The sequence below is a fragment of the Coregonus lavaretus genome (genome assembly GCF_964263955.1).
Source record: "Coregonus lavaretus genome assembly, contig: HAP1_SCAFFOLD_786, whole genome shotgun sequence".
Classification (NCBI taxonomy): domain Eukaryota; kingdom Metazoa; phylum Chordata; class Actinopteri; order Salmoniformes; family Salmonidae; genus Coregonus; species Coregonus lavaretus.
The window spans coordinates 135,958-155,719 of record NW_028159639.1 but is presented as its reverse complement, the minus strand read 5'-3'; the positions used below and the strand labels follow the sequence as shown (position 1 = coordinate 155,719).

Here is a 19,762-nt window from a genome sequence, read left to right as displayed (position 1 = left end):
TCCTTGTGGGGACCAAACAACTGATTCCCATTCAAAATCCTATTTTCCCTAACCTTTAACCCTAACCCTAATCTAACCCTTAACCTAATTCTAAAATTAACCTAACCCTAACCTTCACCTTAAATTTCCCCCAAACCCCTAACCCTAACCCTAACGCCTAACCCTAAACCTAACACCTAATCCTAATTGTAACACTAACCCTAATTCTAACCCTAACCCTAAACTTAACCCTAAGCCTGAAATAGCCTTTTTCATTTTGGGGATGAATGTCCCCACTTGTCCATATTTTCCTTGTTTTACTATCGTTGTGAGGGCTTCTGGTCCCCACAAGGATAGCAAAACCAAACACACACACAAACACACAGACACACAGACACACACACACACTTAACCACTCGCAGGTAGCTTAGTGGTTAAGAGCGTTGTGCCAGTAACCGAAAGGTCGCTGGTTCTAATCCCCGAGCCGACTAGGTGAAACATTTGTCGAAGTCCTCTTTACAATCCTCAGAATCTGTTAACTCCAGAAGGACTGCCTTCCACCCCATCTACTCCACCCCAACCAATCAGAACCTAGATACAGCCCGTGACATAACCACAACAACAACCACAACAACCAATCATTGTCCAGATGACATATATTCCAACTACAGAGGTTGTGGACACTGTGAGCTATGTTACTATCAACTTCCCCAGAGATCCAGCCTGTCTCCACTATGCACCTATCAACTTCCCCAGAGATCCAGCCTGTCTCCACTATGCTACTGTCAACTTCCCCAGAGATCCAGCCTGTCTCCACTATGCTACTGTCAACTTCCCCAGAGATCCAGCCTGTCTCCACTATGCTACTGTCAACTTCCCCAGAGATCCAGCCTGTCTCCACTATAATACTGTCTCCTTCAGTACAGACTCTGATGCTAGTAACCACCCAGACACTCACCCTACAGATGTAGACACCTCATAGATGTACTGCACCATTAAACACTCTGCTACATAGTCTACTACTGACACTGATCTGTATGGCAAAGCATGAATTCATGTTTTCATTTATGAATGTTTTCACTCATTTGTGTTTTTAATTAATTTGCTTATTTGATCGTTCATTTGTTAATTCGTTTATATATTAATCAATCATTCATTTATGTGTTTGTTCTTTCATTCATTAATTCATATTTTTATTCATATTTTTTACATCGTTAATTTGTTAATTTGTTCGTATATTCATTTGTTGATTTATGTGTTTGTTCGTTAGTTCAATCATCTGTTCGTTCATTCTTTTGTTTGTTTGTCGTTCGTTCCGTCTGTACCTCCATTCATTCATTCAATCATTTTTCTACTGTGAATGTAACACTGGCTTGAACAAAAAGAGACAGTTTGTAGCTTTTAGAAACCTTTGCTTATTCAGTGTTTTTTACTCCACTTGACTGGGAAATGAGCCTATGTGTATTTATCAATAAAGTACCAATATATTTCTATGTGTTTGATACATTCCATTCTAGACATTACTATAAGTCGTCCTCCCCTCACCAGCCTCCACTGGTGCTGTCAGTAAACTCAGTACCTGTCTCATCAGCATGTACCACTGTCACTAGACACACAGAGCTGAGATGGAGGAAGAGATGGATGGATAGATGGAGGGAGATCGCCCTCCAGTGGCAGAATAACTCTGTTTCTCTCTCTGTAGACAGCCTCCAGTCTGCATGAGAGTGTATGAATGTGTTTCTGTGCTTTGATCCATAGAGGCCTCTCTCTCCCTCTTTTTCTCACTGATCTCTTTCTTTCTTTCTTTCTTTCTTTCTTTCTTTCTTTCTTTCTTTCTTTCTTTCTTTCTTTCTTTCTTTCTTTCTTTCTTTCTTTCTTTCTTTCTTTCTTTCTTTCTTTCTTTCTTTCTTTCTTTCTTTCTTTCTTACCCTCTCTCGTCTGTGTGATGTAGGAACAGACAAATGATTGGTTAAGGAGGAAGAGGGAGGGACTGTCAGAACAAACATGTGGTAGGAGGGTTTGAACTAGTAGAGAGAGAGAGAGAGAGAGAGAGAGAGAGAGAGAGAGAGAGAGAGAGAGAGAGAGAGAGAGAGAGAGAGAGAGAGAGAGAGAGAGAGAGAGAGAGATACAGAAATAGGGAAGTACATAGTTGTACCAGTGCAAGGAGTGAGTGAGAGAGAGGGAGGGGCAGAGAGAGAGAGAGAGTACATAAAGTACATGACATTTAAGTTCCTATAAGTAGAGAGAGAACAGAGAGAGTTGTAGACTTGGACACACAGCATTAAATCAGGACCTATTGACACCTGGATCAACCTGGAGAGAACACAACAAGATGAGGATCCTGCTGATAGTCATCCTCCTCTCCTTCATGACAGGTAATACGCTTGTTATAACTCTCTATAACAATGTAATAATATCCAGTTAGTCTTCTTATAAAGGCTGCTACTACAGATAAGGAAACACTACGGTGTGTGTGTGTATGTGTGCGTGTGTGTGTTTGTGTGTGTGTATGTGTATGTGTGCGTGTGTGTGTGTATGTGTGCGTGTGTGTGTGTGTGTGTGTATGTGTGCATGTGTGTGTGTGCATGTGTGCGTGTCTGTGGGAGTGTGTGTGTGTGGGTAATGTGATGATGCCACTGGTGTAGGAATTCTGACCATAAGTACATTGGTATTACAAAACACTAAACCAAAAGGAATATAAAATGTATTTTCTCTTGTCTGATTGAAAGGTTGTTTGCACTCCTTCAAAGTGACAGGATACTATGGAGGAACTGTCATCATCTACTGTAAATATTCCATAGAAGTAGGAAGTCATGAGAAATATTTCTGTGTGGGGAAGTATAGTTCAAGTTGTAAGGATAAAATCAGAACTGGATTGAAGAACAAATGGCATCACGTTCGTAGATTCTCTCTGTATGACAACACAGAAGGAAACTACTTCAAGGTGATCATCAGACAACTGACTAAACAAGATGAAGGGACCTACTGGTGTGGAGTGGACAAACCTATTGCACCTGACAGTTATACCAAGGTAGAGCTGAAAGTAGAGGAAGGTGAGTCACTTTCACTTTATCTTTATAAAATGAATTTAGCTCGATGTTATTGCATGATCAATATCACTAGTAAAGGAAGTTAGTGTATAGTATTATACTAAGGTTGTGATGTGTGTTCCTATTGACAGATGACTGCTGTGAGAAGTCAGTCACAGAGACGGTCTATCTGGGAGGAGAAGCTACCATCAGCTGTAACTATCCAGAGGACCATGAGGACAGCATCAAGTATTTCTGCAAGGAGCAAGATCGTTTCATCTGCAATTCCATGAACTCCAACAACAACAAAATGTATTTCAACAGTACAAAGAAATTCTACTCAGTGACCATCAGTGACCTGACTGAAGATGATACTGGGATCTACTGGTGTGGAGTAGAAACCAGAAGGACAGAAGACCGTTACATTGCGCTGATCACACAGGTGAAGCTACGTGTTATAAGTGAGTATAAACAAGACTTCTATTTCTTTAGCATGTGTACCCAAAACACACACGTTACAGTCTTGTAAGAAAGTAGTTTAATTGAAATCATAATTGCATTCATTTTTTAATGTCATTCACATGTTTGATGTATTTGATAACGTTCCATCTATTCCATTCCAGCCGTTGTGGTTAGCCCGTCCTCCTATATCTCTGTCCACCAGCCTCCTCTGCTTCCCATGCTGTACACCTGCAGTAACTATGTACTGTATGACCACGTAAATAATATATAGCATTCTATTTTATCAGATATAACTACAATATGTTATGTCTGACAATTAAAATACTGTCATTTGAAAGTAGCAATCACATCTAGAACCTTCTGAAATATGCTGTTATTAATTGGCAACAACCAGTTTAGTGAAATGTAGCATTGAACTAAACATCTTATCAGTAGTAGTTGTTCAGTGGTTGACAGCAGGCAGTGAGTGTGTTAGTGGAGGCTGGGTGAGTCTGTGTGTTTGTAATGGTGTGAAAAGCCACTGGACCAGAACACTGTAACTTCCTCTGTAATGTCTGTGTGTTTCAATATCTGTCTCAGTATCACTAAGCAGTCATGAGTTCAAGATATAAAACCCCAGGTTTCAAAACTGAATGGCATCATGAAACCTGCAGTTGTCATGTGATATATTATTGAGAGAGAGAGAGAGAGAGAGAGAGAGAGAGAGAGAGAGAGAGAGAGAGAGAGAGAGAGAGAGAGAGAGAGAGAGAGAGAGAAAGAGAGAAAGAGAGAGAGAGAGAAATGTGGTGAGCTAAAGGAGAACTTAACAACTCAACAGGAACAAGAGTAACCACCCTGTCTTTACACAACTCAACAGGAACAAGAGTAACCACCCTGTCTTTACACACCTCAACAGGAACAAGAGTAACCACCCTGTCTTTACACACCTCAACAGGAACAAGAGTAACCCCCCTCCATATCTCTCTCTGTGCCTGTAACTCTCTCTCTCCCTCCATCTCTCTCTCTCTCTCCATGTGACTCTTCGCCTCCATCTCTCCCTCCATCTCTCCATCGCTTCCTCTCCTCACCTAGCAAAAAAAAAATCCCACCTGTATCAATCGTTTTCAGTGGCTCCACCCACCACCAAAACAACAACAACAACAACAACAACAGCAACAACAACAACAACAACAACTACAGCATCTCCAGCCCCAGCCACAACCACCTTCATCTCACCGTCACCATCACCATCACCATCATCACCATCACCATCACCATCACCATCATCATCATCATCATCATCATCATCACCATCATCACCATCAAACAGATCTGGTAAATTACATTATACAAATTCAAATGTCTGAGTCTCACTTTGGTAGACATGTCTGTATGTAGTGTTATGATATGAGGGTAGGTTAGTGGTAGTCATGTCTGTATGTAGTGTTATGATATGAGGGTAGGTTAGTGGTAGACATGTCTGTATGTAGTGTTATTATATGAGGGTAGGTTAGTGGTAGACATGTCTGTATGTAGTGTTATGATATGAGGGTAGGTTAGTGGTAGTCATGTCTGTATGTAGTGTTATGATATGAGGGTAGGTTAGTGGTAGACATGTCTGTATGTAGTGTTATTATATGAGGGGTAGGTTAGTGGTAGACATGTCTGTATGTAGTGTTATGATATGAGGGTAGGTTAGTGTTAGACATGTCTGTATGTAGTGTTATGATATGAGGGTAGGTTAGTGGTAGACATGTCTGTATGTAGTGTTATGATATGAGGGTAGGTTAGTGGTAGTCATGTCTGTATGTAGTGTTATGATATGAGGGTAGGTTAGTGGTAGACATGTCTGTATGTAGTGTTATGATATGAGGGTAGGTTAGTGGTAGACATGTCTGTATGTAGTGTTATGATATGAGGGTAGGTTAGTGGTAGACATGTCTGTATGTAGTGTTATGATATGAGGGTAGGTTAGTGTAACAGTCGGTTTGTCTAATCGGTTCTGTAACAGTGTGTGTGTGTGTGTGTGTGTGTGTGTGTGTGTGTGTGTGTGTGTGTGTGTGTGTGTGTGTGTGTGTGTGTGTGTGTGTGTGTGTGTGTGTGTGTGTGTGTGTGTGTGTGTGTCTGTGTGTGTGTGTGTTCCAGGTACCTCAGTGGTCATCATGGTGTCTGTTAGTCTGGTAGTGTTGCTGCTGGTGATCAGCCTGATCATAGTCTACAGATTGAAATACAACAAGGCCACAGGTGAGAAACACACACACACACACACACACACACACACACACACACACACACACACACACACACACACACACACAGGGTTATAAAAGGAGAGAAAGTTCTCCTTTTCGAAATCTTTCCGTTCAATACAACAAAAACAACAAAAAACATTTGCATAATCGACTAAAATGTAAATGTAAAATAATATCCCTGTCATCATTTGTCCCTGGTTGAGAAGCAGAGGATAAATAGGGGGAAGTGCCTCTCTCTCTCTCTCTCTCTCTCTCTCTCTCTCTCTCTCTCTCTCGCTCTCTCTCTCTCTCTGTGTGTGTTGTGTTCCACAGGATCTGTCTCTTCAACACACAGAATGAGCCCAGACAAAGGGAACAACGAAGGGGTCAGTGTATTTTATTTGTTCATTTTAGTGACTGAGTGATGTGATTGAATGATGTCATTGAGTGATGTCAATTAGTGTGTGTTTTATGTGTTGTGTTGAGTGATGTCATTTAGTGTGTGTTTTATATTATGTGATTGAGTGATGTCATTGAGTGATGTCATTGAGTGTGTTTGTGATATTCTCTCCTCTTCCTCCTCCCTTTTTCTCTCCTGCCTCCTCTTCAGGGTTGTCATGGTGACGGTGACTATGAGGAGATAAAGGAGCGCCCCCTACAGTCAGACTCAGACGCTGCGCCCACCACCATCTGCACCACCGCCAACTTACCCACAAGCCACTCTGACTCTCCCCACTACGCCAGCATCAACTTCCACAAGAACCCCAGCGGCCCCAACGAAGCCAGAGTCACCATCACTAAAGAGGGCAGCTGCCCCAACGAAGCCAGAGTCACCATCACTAAAGAGGGCACTTCCTCATGTGACTATGCTACTGTGAACTTAGGTCAATGCCCCGCCTACTCTACTGTCAATCATCCACACAGCTCCTCTGAGGCTCCTCCCATCTACTCTACAGTTGGCAAACCCACACATACCTGAGTCACTGGCAACCAATCACAAGGGCCATGCACACACTGGCGACCAATCACAAGGGCCATACACCCACTGTATACCAATCAAAAGGGACATATGTTAACTATATGCACTGACCTCTCTTTTTAGCTGATCAATTAAAATGTTTTGCTCATGCACTCTCTCTCTCTCCTCTCTCTCCTCTCCTCTCCTTCTCCATCTCTTCCACACACCCAGACAGTAGCAGGTCTTGTTTCCTACTTCTTCAAATGTTGTTGTTGACAGGGAGAGGATATGAGGTCACAGCCTTATAGCCTTTTCCTTACTGACACAGTCACTTAGCTACTTCCTGTTCTCTCAGTGACAGAGTGTGTGCATGTCTTGAAAGTATGAGACGCCTGGTTCTTGACCGTGTAGGCGGAGGTATCACTTAATTTGCAATTTAGGAGGCCGGCGGCGACTTCCAAATGCCCTGCTCAAAACCGACAGCGAGGCTCACTAAAGGCTAAAAAATATTTCAAAAGCCATTACCATCAGAGACATATGGAGCTGTCTGAGAAACAATTATTCCTTTTTTGATCTGTCTGATAATTCTTCCTCATTTGCCGTGTTTTAGTGACGACATTCACCAACAGTACTCGATAACAACGGCAAAAAGCGCACCCACCCAATAGATTATTATTATTGTTGTTGTTGTTGTTGTTGTTGTTGTTGTTGTTACTATAATGATGATTATTATAATAATAATTATTACCATTGTTATTAATATTACTATAATGATGATGATGATGATGATGATGATGATGATGATGATTCTGATTCGGATTATTATTATTATTATTATTATTATTATTATTATTATTATTATTATTATTATTACCCTGTACTATTATAATGTGAAGTGTAATATATATCTGTTATCTTTTTATTGTGGGGTTTTATGATGTGATTTTTTCTGAATTGTATATAGTATTGTACATTCTTAACTAAATAAAAATCATCTGACTTCTCTAGACCCTTCCTCCTGACAGCAAATATGAGTTATTATGGGCTGCAGGTAGCCCAGCAGTTAATAGCATTGGGACAGTAACTGCAAGGTAGCTGGTTTGAATCCCTGAACCGACGAGGTGAAATAAGGCATTAAACCTAATTGCTCCTGGCTAAATTACATACATGTATTATAATGACAAGATATTGGACTGTCTACTCTAACAATGGGCACAAAAACACTTGTGTGACATGGTCTGAAGAGTGTATGTACATACAGAGACACGTCTAGTGTAGAGGTGATAGACAGGGAGGTTGTGTGACAAGGTCTGAAGAGTGTACGTACAAACACAAACACAGACACACACATTCTCCCCCTCTCCCTAGATTGTAGAGGCAGGACGCAGACGCAGGAATCAACAATGTAAAGGTTTACTTAACACTGAGCAAGAGAACAACAAAGAATGAGTACCCGACATGACACTAATAATCACACACACAACACAACACTGAACAGTTCAGGGCTATATAGGGGTGGTGATGAGATGATGAGGTGCAGGTGCGCTGGAGGTGATTAGGGTGCGTTGGGTTTCCATTCCGGTGTTGCCGAGGTGGTGCGCTCAGACCGGTGTCTCAGTAGACCGGCGAATCAGAGCACCAGAGGGGAGCAACGGGAGGAGACGTAACAGACACACATATTCTCCCCCTCTCTCTAGATTCTCCTCCCTCAGACTACTCTCCTGGTGCAGGACAGAGGTAGAGTGCTGCTAGGTTTCATGTCTACTGATTTCATTGGTGGCTAAAATCTAATAGTATTCTATTATTTGGTAAAAGGGGCTGTCATGGTGATGATGGTGTAGATGTCTCTCAGAGGCCTAGAGGAAGTGATGCAACTACCTGAGGTTTTGTGGAGAGCTGCTGCTGACGCCATAGCCTCCGTTGCTATGGTTACTATGATCACTATATTACTCAGAGCCATTTGGGGCCTGGTCAAAAGTAGTGCACTATGTAGGGAATAGGGTGCTATTTGGTATACAACCACAGCTAGCTGAGTTCTCTTGTGGTTCAGAAGTCCAACCTCCGGCCGGTTTGAACCATTTTCACACAGCAGAACAAACACCAAATTGAGACTCTGCATGCAGAATTCTGCAAAAACATCCTCCGTGTACAACGTAAAACACCAAATAATGCATGCAGAGCAGAATTAGGCCAATACCCGCTAATTATCAAAATCCAGAAAAGAGCCGTTAAATTCTATAACCACTTAAAAGGAAGCGATTCCCAAACCTTCCATAACAAAGCCATCACCTACAGAGAGATGAACTTGGAGAAGAGTCCCCTAAGTAAGCTTGTCCTGGGCCTCTGTTCACAAACACAAACAGACCCCACACAGCCCCAGGACAACAACAACAACAACAACAACAACAACACAATTAGACCCAACCAAATCATGAGAAAACAAAAAGAGAATTACTTGACACATTGGAAAGAACAAACAAAAAAACAGAGCAAAGTAGAATGCTATTTGGCCCTAAACAGAGAGTACACAGTGGCAGAATACCTGACCACTGTGACTGACCCAAACTTAAGGAAAGCTTTGACTATGTACAGACTCAGTGACCATAGCCTTGCTATTGAGAAAGGCCGCCGTAGGCAGACCTGGCTCTCAAGAGAAGACAGGCTATGTGCACACTGCCCACAAAATGAGGTGGAAACTGAGCTGCACTTCCTAACCTCCTGCCAAATGTATGACCATATTAGAGACACATATTTCCCTCAGATTACAGCGATCCACAAAGAATTCGAAAAAACAAACCCAATTTTGATAAACTCCCTTATCTACTGGGTGAAAAACCACAGTGTGCCATCACAGCTGCAAGATTTGTGACCTGTTGCCACAAGAAAAGGGCAACCAGTGAAGAACAAACACCATTGTAAATACAACCCATATTTATGTTTATTTATTTTCCCATTTGTACGTTAACTATTTGCACATTGTAACAACACTGTATATATACATAATATGACATTTGAAATGTCTTTATTCTTTTGAAACTTCTGAGTGTAATGTTTACTGTTAATATTTATTGTTTATTTCACTTTTGTTTACTATCTACTTCCCTTGCTTTGGCAATGTTAACACACGTTTCCCATGCCAATAAAGCCCTTAAATTGAAATTGAAATTGAATTGAGAGAGAGACAGCCAGAGACAGAGAGAGAGAGAGAAAGAGAAAGAGAGAGAGACAGAGATAATTCCATTCTGTAGCCATAATGACATATGAAATGTCTCTATTCCTTTGAAACTGTTGTGAATTCTGTAGGGACAGTATCTGACAGACCAACATGTCATCTATGACATTGTTGTTGTTATTGTTAACTCTATTGTCCATTGTATGTTTATTACTTAGGGCTCTATTCAATCCGTATCCAGGAAGTTCAGCTTTACAGCCTGATGAATATTCAAAGGTAATGTTCCTGTGTTAGTGGAGACTGCGTTCATGATAAATGCTGCATATGTCGGCTCAATCAGAAATGACCTTTACATTTCTAACGTGCAGTCTGTAACACTTCAGGGATACATATTGAATAGAGCCCTTATTTAGTTAGGGATTTTCATTTCTAATACAACCCAATACCCCCCCCCCCCCCCCCCCCCCCATCCCCCATCCCCCACCCGCTGAAGTTGCATTGACAATCTTGGTTATTTTTAAAATTATGTTAATATTCGTAATAGATCATTCTAGTTCCAAAGTATGCTTTGACAATATGCACATCCTGCCAATAAAGCTATTTGAAGAAGAAAAATGAGTAGCTGATGGACCTGTGCTAGCTGGTAGTATAGTAAAGTAACTTGAACAGTGTAGTAACCGTGATAATAAAGTAACTTTAACAGTATAGTAACTGATGAGTAACTGTCCAGAATGAAGACACTCCTCGTTGTCTCTTGCTGTCTCCTCTCAGGTGAGTTCTGTCTCCTCTGAGGTGATTTCTGTCTCCTCTCAGGTGAGTTCTGTCTCCTCTCAGGTGAGTTCTGTCTCCTCTCAGGTGAGTTCTGTCTCCTCTCAGGTGAGTTCTGTCTCCTCTCAGGTGAGTTCTGTCTCCTCTCAGGTGAGTTCTGCCTCCTCTCAGGTGATTTCTGTATCAGTTTCTATAGTTCTGTCCGTCTACATTACACAATAGATCTGTTCAGATGATATAATGAGTATATTATGCTACCTTGTAATGATGGCCTGTATGTTGTCCTCTTACCTCTCTGTTGATGGGTCCAGTATGATGGTGTTCAGGACAATGTGGTCCAGTTCCTCTTTAGTGACTGTGTGTTTCTGTTTGACAGCTCTATGTGTTGTGGACTCAGTCATCACTGACGTGACCGGAGTTGTTGGAGGACAGGTCGCTTTCGTCTGCTCATTCACATGGGCAGGAACCAATTACAAGTACTTCTGCATCAGTATATGTTTAAGTAACAGTGACATTCTGGTTAAAACTGAGGACAGCAAGAACTATATTGAGAGAGGGAGATACACTATAGATGACAGAGGAGATGGAGACTTCACTAATACGGTCATACATTTGGCAAGAGGTTAGGAAGTGCAGTTCAGTTTCCATCTAATTTTGTGGGCAGTGTGCACATAGCCTGTCTTCTCTTGAGAGCCAGGTCTGGCTATGGCATCCTTTCTCAATAGCAAGCCTACAGTGGTTCCTCATTTATAAGTTGCGTCATACCTTAGTATAGCCTGCAGTCCTAATTCTACTTTGCATGCATTATTTGGTGTTTTACGTTGTTCACAGAGGATGTGTTTGCAACATTCTGCATGAAGAGTCTCAATGTGTTGTTTGTCCCATTTTGTGAATTCTTGGTTGGTGAGCGGACCCCAGACCTCACAACCATAAAGGGCAATGGGTTCTACAACTGATTTAAGTTTATTTAGACAGGATTTGTTGTTCCTTTTGATGGCGTAGAAGGCCCTTTTCGTTCACAGCTTTGTGGAAGTTACCTGTGGTGCTGATGTTTAGGCCGAGGTAGGTATAGGTTTTTGTGTGTTCTAGGGCAATGGTGTCTAAATAGAATTTGTATTTGTGGTCCTAGCAAGTGGACCTTTTTTGGAACACCATTATTTCTGTCTAACTGAGATTTACTGTCAAGGCCCAGGTCTAACAGAATCTGTGCAGAATATCTAGGTGCTGCTGTAGGCCCTCCTTGGTTGGGGACAGAAGCACCAGATCATCAGCAAACAGTAGACATTTGACTTCAGATTCTAGTAGGGTGAGGCCGGGTGCTGCAGACTGTTCTAGTGCCCTCGTCAATTTGTTGATATATATGTTGAAGAAGGTGGGCTCAAGCTCTCTCTCTCTCTCTCTCTCTGTCTCTCTCTCTCTCTCTCACTCTCTCGCTCTCTCTCTCTCTCTCTCTCTTCTCTCTCTCTCTCTCTCTCTCTCTCTCTCTCTCTCTCTCTCTCTCTCTCTCTCTCTCTCTCTCTCTCTCTCTCTCTCTCTCTCTCTCTCTCTCTCTCTCTCTCTCTCACTCTCTCTCACTCTCTCTCTCTCTCTCTCTCTCCTCTCTCTCTCTCTCTCTCTCTCTCTCTCTCTCTCTCTCTCTCTCTCTCGCTCTCTCTATGTCTCTCTCTCTCTCTCTCACAAACACGCATACAGACACACACATAAACACACACATCAGTATCTTCATCCTGTGTCTTCTCTTCCCTAGCTCCTCTTCTTGTGACCACTGGAACTCCCAGAACAGGTAGGAACACATTACAACTCTTATCATTCTAGCTGGGGAAGCTGTAGGAGGACTAGGTGGTTAGGAAACTGGTATAGTAGGAGGACTAGGTGGTGAGGAAACTGGTACAGTAGTTGTAGGAGGACTAGGTGGTGAGGAAACTGGTACAGTAGGAGGACTAGGTGGTTAGGAAACTGGTATAGTAGGATGACTAGTTGGTGAGGAAACTGGTACAGTAGGATGACTAGGTGGTTAGGAAACTGGTACAGTAGTTGTAGGAGGACTAGGTGGTTAGGAAACTGGTACAGTCGGGGGACTAGGTGGTAGGAAACTGGTCCAGTGGGAGACTAGGTGGTTAGGAAACTGGTACAGTCGGGGGACTAGGTGGTTAGGAAACTGGTACAGTCGGGGGACTAGGTGGTTAGGAAACTGGTACAGTAGGAGGACTAGGTGGTTAGGAAACTGGTACAGTAGGAGGACTAGGTGGTTAGGAAACTGGTACAGTAGTTGTAGGAGGACTAGGTGGTGAGGAAACTGGTACAGTCGGGGGACTAGGTGGTTAGTAAACTGGTACAGTAGTTATAGGAGGACTAGTTGGTTAGGAAACTAGTACAGTTTGGGGACTAGGTGGTTGTTAAACTGGTACAGTAGGTAGACTAGGATGTTAGGAAACTGGTACAGTAGGAGGACTAGTTGGTTAGGAAACTGGGACAGTAGCTGAAGGAAGGAGAAGGGTCTGAGAGGAATGTTATTACCTTGTATTTATAGTTCTAGGTACACCAGTGGTCATCATGGTGTGTGTGAGTCTGACTGTGTTGGTGGTGGGACTCATCCTGCTACTGATCTACAAATGGAGGAGGGACAGGAAATCATCAAGTGAGTAACCCTCATATGAATGTATATACAGTGGGGAGAACAAGTATTTGATACACTGCCGATTTTGCAGGTTTTCCTCTTAAAAAGCATGTCGAGGTATGTAATTTTTATCATAGGTACACTTCAACTGTGAGAGATGGAATCTAAAACAAAAATCAAGAAAATCACATTGTATGATTTTTCAGTAATTAATTTGCATTTTATTGCATGACATAAGTATTTGATCACCTACCAACCAGTAAGAATTCCGGCTTTCACAGACCTGTTAGTTTTTCTTTAAGAAGCCCTCCTGTTCTCCACTCATTACCTGTATTAACTACACCTGTTTGAACTCGTTATCTGTATAAAAGACACCTGTCCACACACTCAATCAAACAGTCTCCAACCTCTCCACAATGGCCAAGACCAGAGAGCTGTGTAAGGACATCAGGGATAAAATTGTAGACCTGCACAAGGCTGGGATGGGCTACAGGACAATAGGCAAGCAGCTTGGTGAGAAGGCAACAACTGTTGGCGCAATTATTAGAAAATGGAAGAAGTTCAAGATGACGGTTAATCACCCTCGGTCTGGGGCTCCATGCAAGATCTCACCTCGTGGGGCATCAATGATCATGAGGAAGGTGAGGGATCAGCCCAGAACTACACGGCAGGACCTGGACAATGACCTGAAGAGAGCTGGGACGACAGTCTCAAAGAAAACCATTAGTAACACACTACGCCGTCATGGATTAAAATCCTGCAGCGCATGCAAGGTCCCCCTGCTCAAGCCAGCGCATGTCCAGGCCCGTCTGAAGTTTGCCAATGACCATCTGGATGATCCAGAGGAGGAATGGGAGATGGTCATGTGGTCTGATGAGACAAAAATATAGCTTTTTGGTCTAAACTCCACTCGCCATGTTTGGAGGAAGAAGAAGGATGAGTACAACCCCAAGAACACCATCCCAACCGTGAAGCATGGAGGTGGAAACATAATTCTTTGGGGATGCTTTTCTGCAAAGGGGACAGGATGACTGCACCGTATTGAGGGGAGGATGGATGGGGTCATGTATCGCGAGATCTTGGCCAACAACCTCCTTCCCTCAGTAAGAGCATTGAAGATGGGTCATGGCTGGGTCTTCCAGCATGACAACGACCCGAAACACACAGCCAGGGCAACTAAGGAGTGGCTCCGTAAGAAGCATCTCAAGGTCCTGGAGTGGCCTAGCCAGTCTCCAGACATGAACCCAATAGAAAATCTTTGGAGGGAGCTGAAAGTACGTATTGCCCAGCGACATCTCCGAAACCTGAAGGATCTGGCGAAGGTCTGTATGGAGGAGTGGGCCAAAATCCCTGCTGCAGTGTGTGCAAACCTGGTCAAGACCTACAGGAAACGTATGATCTCTGTAATTGCAAACAAAGGTTTCTGTACCAAATATTAAGTTCTGCTTTTCTGATGTATCAAATACTAACCCTGTCTAATAGAGGTCTAGGATATTGTTAAGCCTGTGTTTTAATCCTAACCCTGTCTAATAGAGGTCTAGGATATTGTTAAGCCTGTGTTTTAATCCTAACCCTGTCTAATAGAGGTCTAGGATATTGTTGAGCCTGTGTTTTAATCCTAACCCTGTCTAATAGAGGTCTAGGATATTGTTGAGCCTGTGTTTTAATCCTAACCCTGTCTAATAGAGGTCTAGGATATTGTTGAGCCTGTGTTTTAATCCTAACCCTGTCTAATAGAGGTCTAGGATATTGTGAAGCCTGTGTTTTAATCCTAACCCTGTCTAATAGAGGTCTAGGATATTGTTAAGCCTGTGTTTTAATCCTAACCCTGTCTAATAGAGGTCTAGGATATTGTTGAGCCTGTGTTTCAATCCTAACCCTGTATAATAGAGGTCTAGGATATTGTTAAGCCTGTGTTTTAATCCTAACCCTGTCTAATAGAGGTCTAGGATATTATTGAGCCTGTGTATTAATCCTAACCCTGTCTAATAGAGGTCTAGGATATTGTTGAGCCTGTGTTTTAATCCTAACCCTGTCTAATAGAGGTCTGGGATATTGTTGAGCCTGTGTGAGTCTGTTTATCAAAGCAGGTGAGGGGTTTTTCTCTTAACAGAGAACTGTGCTGGTTTCTCTTCTCAGATCTGTTCCCTCTTCAATTGCTCACTTCCTGAGAAACTGTGTGTACGTGAATGTATGTGTGTGTGTTTGTGTGTGTGTGTGTGCGTGTGCATGTGTGTGTGTTTAGATTGCAGTAATTCACCTTTTACTGTTTCCCTTCAGCTATTTTCACCACAGACCTTGAAAGCCCTCCCCAGAACAGGACAAACAACCATACACAACACAGTGAGTTATGCATGTATGTGTGTGTGTGTGTGTGTGTGTGTGTGTGTGTGTGTGTGTGTGTGTGTGTGTTATACACCAGGTGGACATCAGTTTCTCTTCTCTCTCTCTTCAGATTCCCAGCTGACTCTCCTGGTTCTAACCACGGTGACGTGTCTCTCAGCACTGCTGTTCCTGGGTTTCTTCACCCTCTCTCTGCTGCTGGTCGTCCAGAACCAGAACACCCTCAGTTCTGACTATGTGACCATGAACCCTGTCACAAGTGCCGGAATCAACCCAAACATAGATCTTGACAGCATAGACACTGCTGTAACGTCTGGACTCTACGCCCACATAGATCCACAACACATAGACACTGCTGTAAAGTATGGACCCTACGCCCACATAGATCCACAGCACATAGACACCTCTGTAACGTCTGGACTCTACCCCCACATAGATCCACAGCACATAGACACCTCTGTAACGTCTGGACACTACCCCCACATAGATCCACAGCACATAGACACTGCTGTAAAGTATGGACACTACGCCCACATAGATCCACAGCACATAGACACTGCTGTAAAGTATGGACCCTACGCCCACATAGATCCACAGCACATAGACACCTCTGTAACGTCTGGACTCTACCCCCACATAGATCCACAGCACATAGACACTGTTGTAACGTCTGGACTCTACGCCCACATAGATCCACAACACATAGACACTGCTGTAAAGTATGGACCCTACGCCCACATAGATCCACAGCACATAGACACCTCTGTAACGTCTGGACTCTACCCCCACATAGATCCACAACACATAGACACTGCTGTAAAGTATGGACCCTACGCCCACATAGATCCACAGCACATAGAAGCTGCAGTCAGCGGCCGAGTTGGGTTGACCATTGATGAGTAAGTAGATATGGACGTCACTGGCCAAGCCGTCCACTATCACAGTCTTACACTGGGACAGCTTCCAGAAGACATCTACCAGAGCCTGACCCTGGAACAGCTTCTAGAAGACAACATCTACCAGAGCCTGACCCTGGGACAGCTTCTAGAAGACAACATCTACCAGAGCCTGACCCTGGGACAGCTTCTAGAAGACAACATGGATCAGAACCTGGGGCCATCCACCAATTATACTGAACAAAAATAGAAATGCAACATGTAAAGTGCTGGTCCCATGTTTCATGAGCTGAAATAGAAGTTCCCAGACATTTTCCATACACACAAAAAGCTTATTTCTCTCCAAAACGTATTCTGATTGGCTGGACCTGACTCCCCGGTGTGTTGGCCTGTCTTCCAAATGGGTGGGCATGGCTCCCAAGTGGGGTTCCCAAATGTCCCGTGTAGCTCAGTTGGTAGAGTATGGCGTTTGCAACGCCAGGGTTGTGGGCTCGATTCCCATGGGGGGGCAGTATGAAAACATTTACATTTACATTACATTTTAGTCATTTAGCAGACGCTCTTATCCAGAGCGACTTACAGGAGCAATTAGGGTTAAGTGCCTTGCTCAAGGGCACATTTACGTCATTTAGCAGACGCTCTAGTCCAGAGCGACTCACAAATTGATGCATTCACCCTATAGCCAGTGGGATAACCACTTTACAATTTTTTTTTTTTGGGGGGGGGGGGGGGGGGGGGGGGGGTAGAAGGATTACTTTATCCTATCCCAGGTATTCCTTAAAGAGGTGGGGTTTCAAATGTCTCCGGAAGGTGGTGAGCGACTCCGCTGTGTGTGTGTGTGGGGGGGGGGGGGGTAGAAGGATTGCTTTATCCTATCCCAGGTATTCCTTAAAGAGGTGGGGTTTCAAATGTCTCCGGAAGGTGGTGAGTGACTCCGCTGTCCTGGCGTCGTGAGGGAGCTTGTTCCACCATTGGGGTGCCAGAGCAGCGAACAGTTTTGACTGGGCTGAGCGGGAGCTATGCTTCCGCAGAGGAAGGGGAGCCAGCAGGCCAGAGGTGGATGAACGCAATGCCCTCGTTTGGGTGTAGGGACTGATCAGAGCCCGAAGGTACAGAGGTGCCGTTCCCCTCGCTGCTCCAAAGGCAAGCACCATGGTCTTGTAACGGATGCGAGCTTCAACTGGAAGCCAGTGGAGTGTGCGGAGGAGGGGGGTGACGTGAGAGAACTTGGGAAGGTTGAACACCAGACGGGCTGCGGCATTCTGGATGAGTTGTAGGGGTTTAATGGCACATGCAGGGAAGCCAGCCAACAGCGAGTTGCAGTAATCCAGACGGGAGATGACAAGTGCTCTGGATAAGAGCGTCTGCTATAATGTAAATGTGGGCAAATGCCCACCCAGGCCCAATTTTGACTGGCCAGGCATGTGAAATCCATAGATTAGGGCCTAATGAATTTATTTCAAGTTGAACTGTAACTCTTTGAAATTGTTGCATGTTGCGTTTATATTTTTGTTCAGTATAGATCACTTTTAATAGCAGAATCAAAAGTTGTCCACAGTCCTGAACGGTACGTGTTTCATGTTGTTGTATTTACAGAGGAATTGAATTTCACCATCTTGTTTCTCTTCAGTACTAGAACTCTATTGTCTTTTGTATAACACACATTAGTAATAGTATCAGTATTGAAGAGAAACAGTAATATTCAGTATTAGTATTTAGCTGCACATCATTCTTATTAAGGAGCAGAATGTTGTCTATTACTCAGTGTCACACTGTGGCTATTACACACATAACTTCCTGTTCAGCTTCCCTGTTCTAACAATACAGTCTTACATAGAACAGAACATAATTCATATTTTTATTTTCAGCTACGCTTATTCAGCCTGACATCACTAGGTCCAGTCTCCGCCCCCCTGTCATAGTCAGCAGGACAACGGTAGTCATAACAACAGGTAACCTCTAAACCAGTGGTACTCATTATTGGACCCTGGCACTACACACCAAACCTTTATTAGTGGGATCAGGTGTGTAGTGCTGAGGCTAAAACTAAATGATCACCCCTTTGGGTCCCCAGGACCAGGATTAAGATACACTGCTCTAGACATAGATTGAGACAGTACATCTGCATTCTAAGCTGCCCAGCATCCAAATACCAGGTTATACAGGGTACACTTTTTAAACATTTAGTTACGTTACAGCCTTATTCTAAAATGGATTAAATTGTTTTTAATCCTCATCAAGCTACAAGCAACACCCCATAATGACAAAGACAAAAAAATAAAGGATATATCACATTTACATAAGTATTCAGACCCTTTACTTAGTACTTTGTTGAAGCACCTTTGGCAGCAATTACAGCCTCAAGTATTCTTTGGTATGACGCTACAAGCTTGGCACACCTGTATTGGGGGAGTTTCTCACATTCTTCTCTGCAGATCCTCTCAAGCTCTGTCAGGTTGGATGGGGAGCATCGCTGCACAGCTATTTTCAGGTCTCTCCAGAGATGTTTGATCGGGTTGAAGTCCAGGATCTGGCTGGGCCACTCAAGGACATTCAGAGACTTGTCCCGAAGCCACTCCTGCGTTGTCTTGGCTGTGTGCTTAGGGTCGTTGTCCTGTTGGAAGGTGAACCTTCGACCCAGTCTGAGGTCCTGAGCGCTCTGGAGGAGGTTTTCATCAAGGATATCTCTGTACTTTGCTCCGTTCATCTTTCCCTCGATCCTGACTAGTCTCCCAGTCCCTGCCACTGAAATACATCCCCACAGCATGATGCTGCCACCACCATGCTTCAACGTAAACATGATACCAGGTTTCCTCCAGACATGACGCTTGGCATTCAGGCCAAAGAATTCAATCTTGGTTTTCTCAGACCAGAGAATCTTGTTTCTCATGGTCTGAGAGTCCTTTAGGTGCCTTTTGACAAACTCCAAGCGGGCTGTCATGTGCCTTTTACTGATTAGGGGCTTCCGTCTGGCCACTCTACCACAAAGGCCTGATTGGTGGAGTGCTTACAGAGATCGTTGTTCTTCTGGAAGGGTCTCCCATCTCCACAGAGGAACTCTGGAGCACTGTCAGAGTGACCATTGGGTTCTTGGTCACCTCCCTGACCAAGGCCCTCCTCCCCCGACTGCTCATATTGGCCAGGCGGCCAGCTCTAGGAAGAGTCTTGGTGGTTCCAAACTTCTTCCGTTTAAGAATGATGGAGTCCATCATTCCTTCGACCTCATGGCCTGTCAATTGTGGGACCTTATATAGACAGGTGTGTGCCATTCCAAATCATGTCCAATCAATCAGAAATCACATTGTAGGATTTTTAATGAATTTATTTG

General features: G+C 43.5%; 1 protein-coding gene across 1 annotated transcript; it reads left to right on the top strand.

Annotated features, from left to right (window-relative positions):
• Positions 1-2,311: 2,311 nt before the first annotated feature.
• Positions 2,312-16,441, top strand: LOC311122605 (uncharacterized protein; the record flags this gene model as incomplete). The annotated part of the gene is made up of 11 exons (XM_084196946.1): positions 2,312-2,354; positions 2,709-3,032; positions 3,161-3,469; positions 4,578-4,657; positions 4,745-4,784; positions 5,595-5,693; positions 6,014-6,066; positions 6,291-6,635; positions 10,582-10,623; positions 15,335-15,386; positions 15,651-16,441. 11 exons carry the CDS (start codon positions 2,312-2,314, stop codon positions 16,439-16,441), a joined length of 2,178 nt encoding a protein of 725 aa, XP_084053072.1.
• Between the last annotated feature and the right edge of the window lie 3,321 nt (positions 16,442-19,762).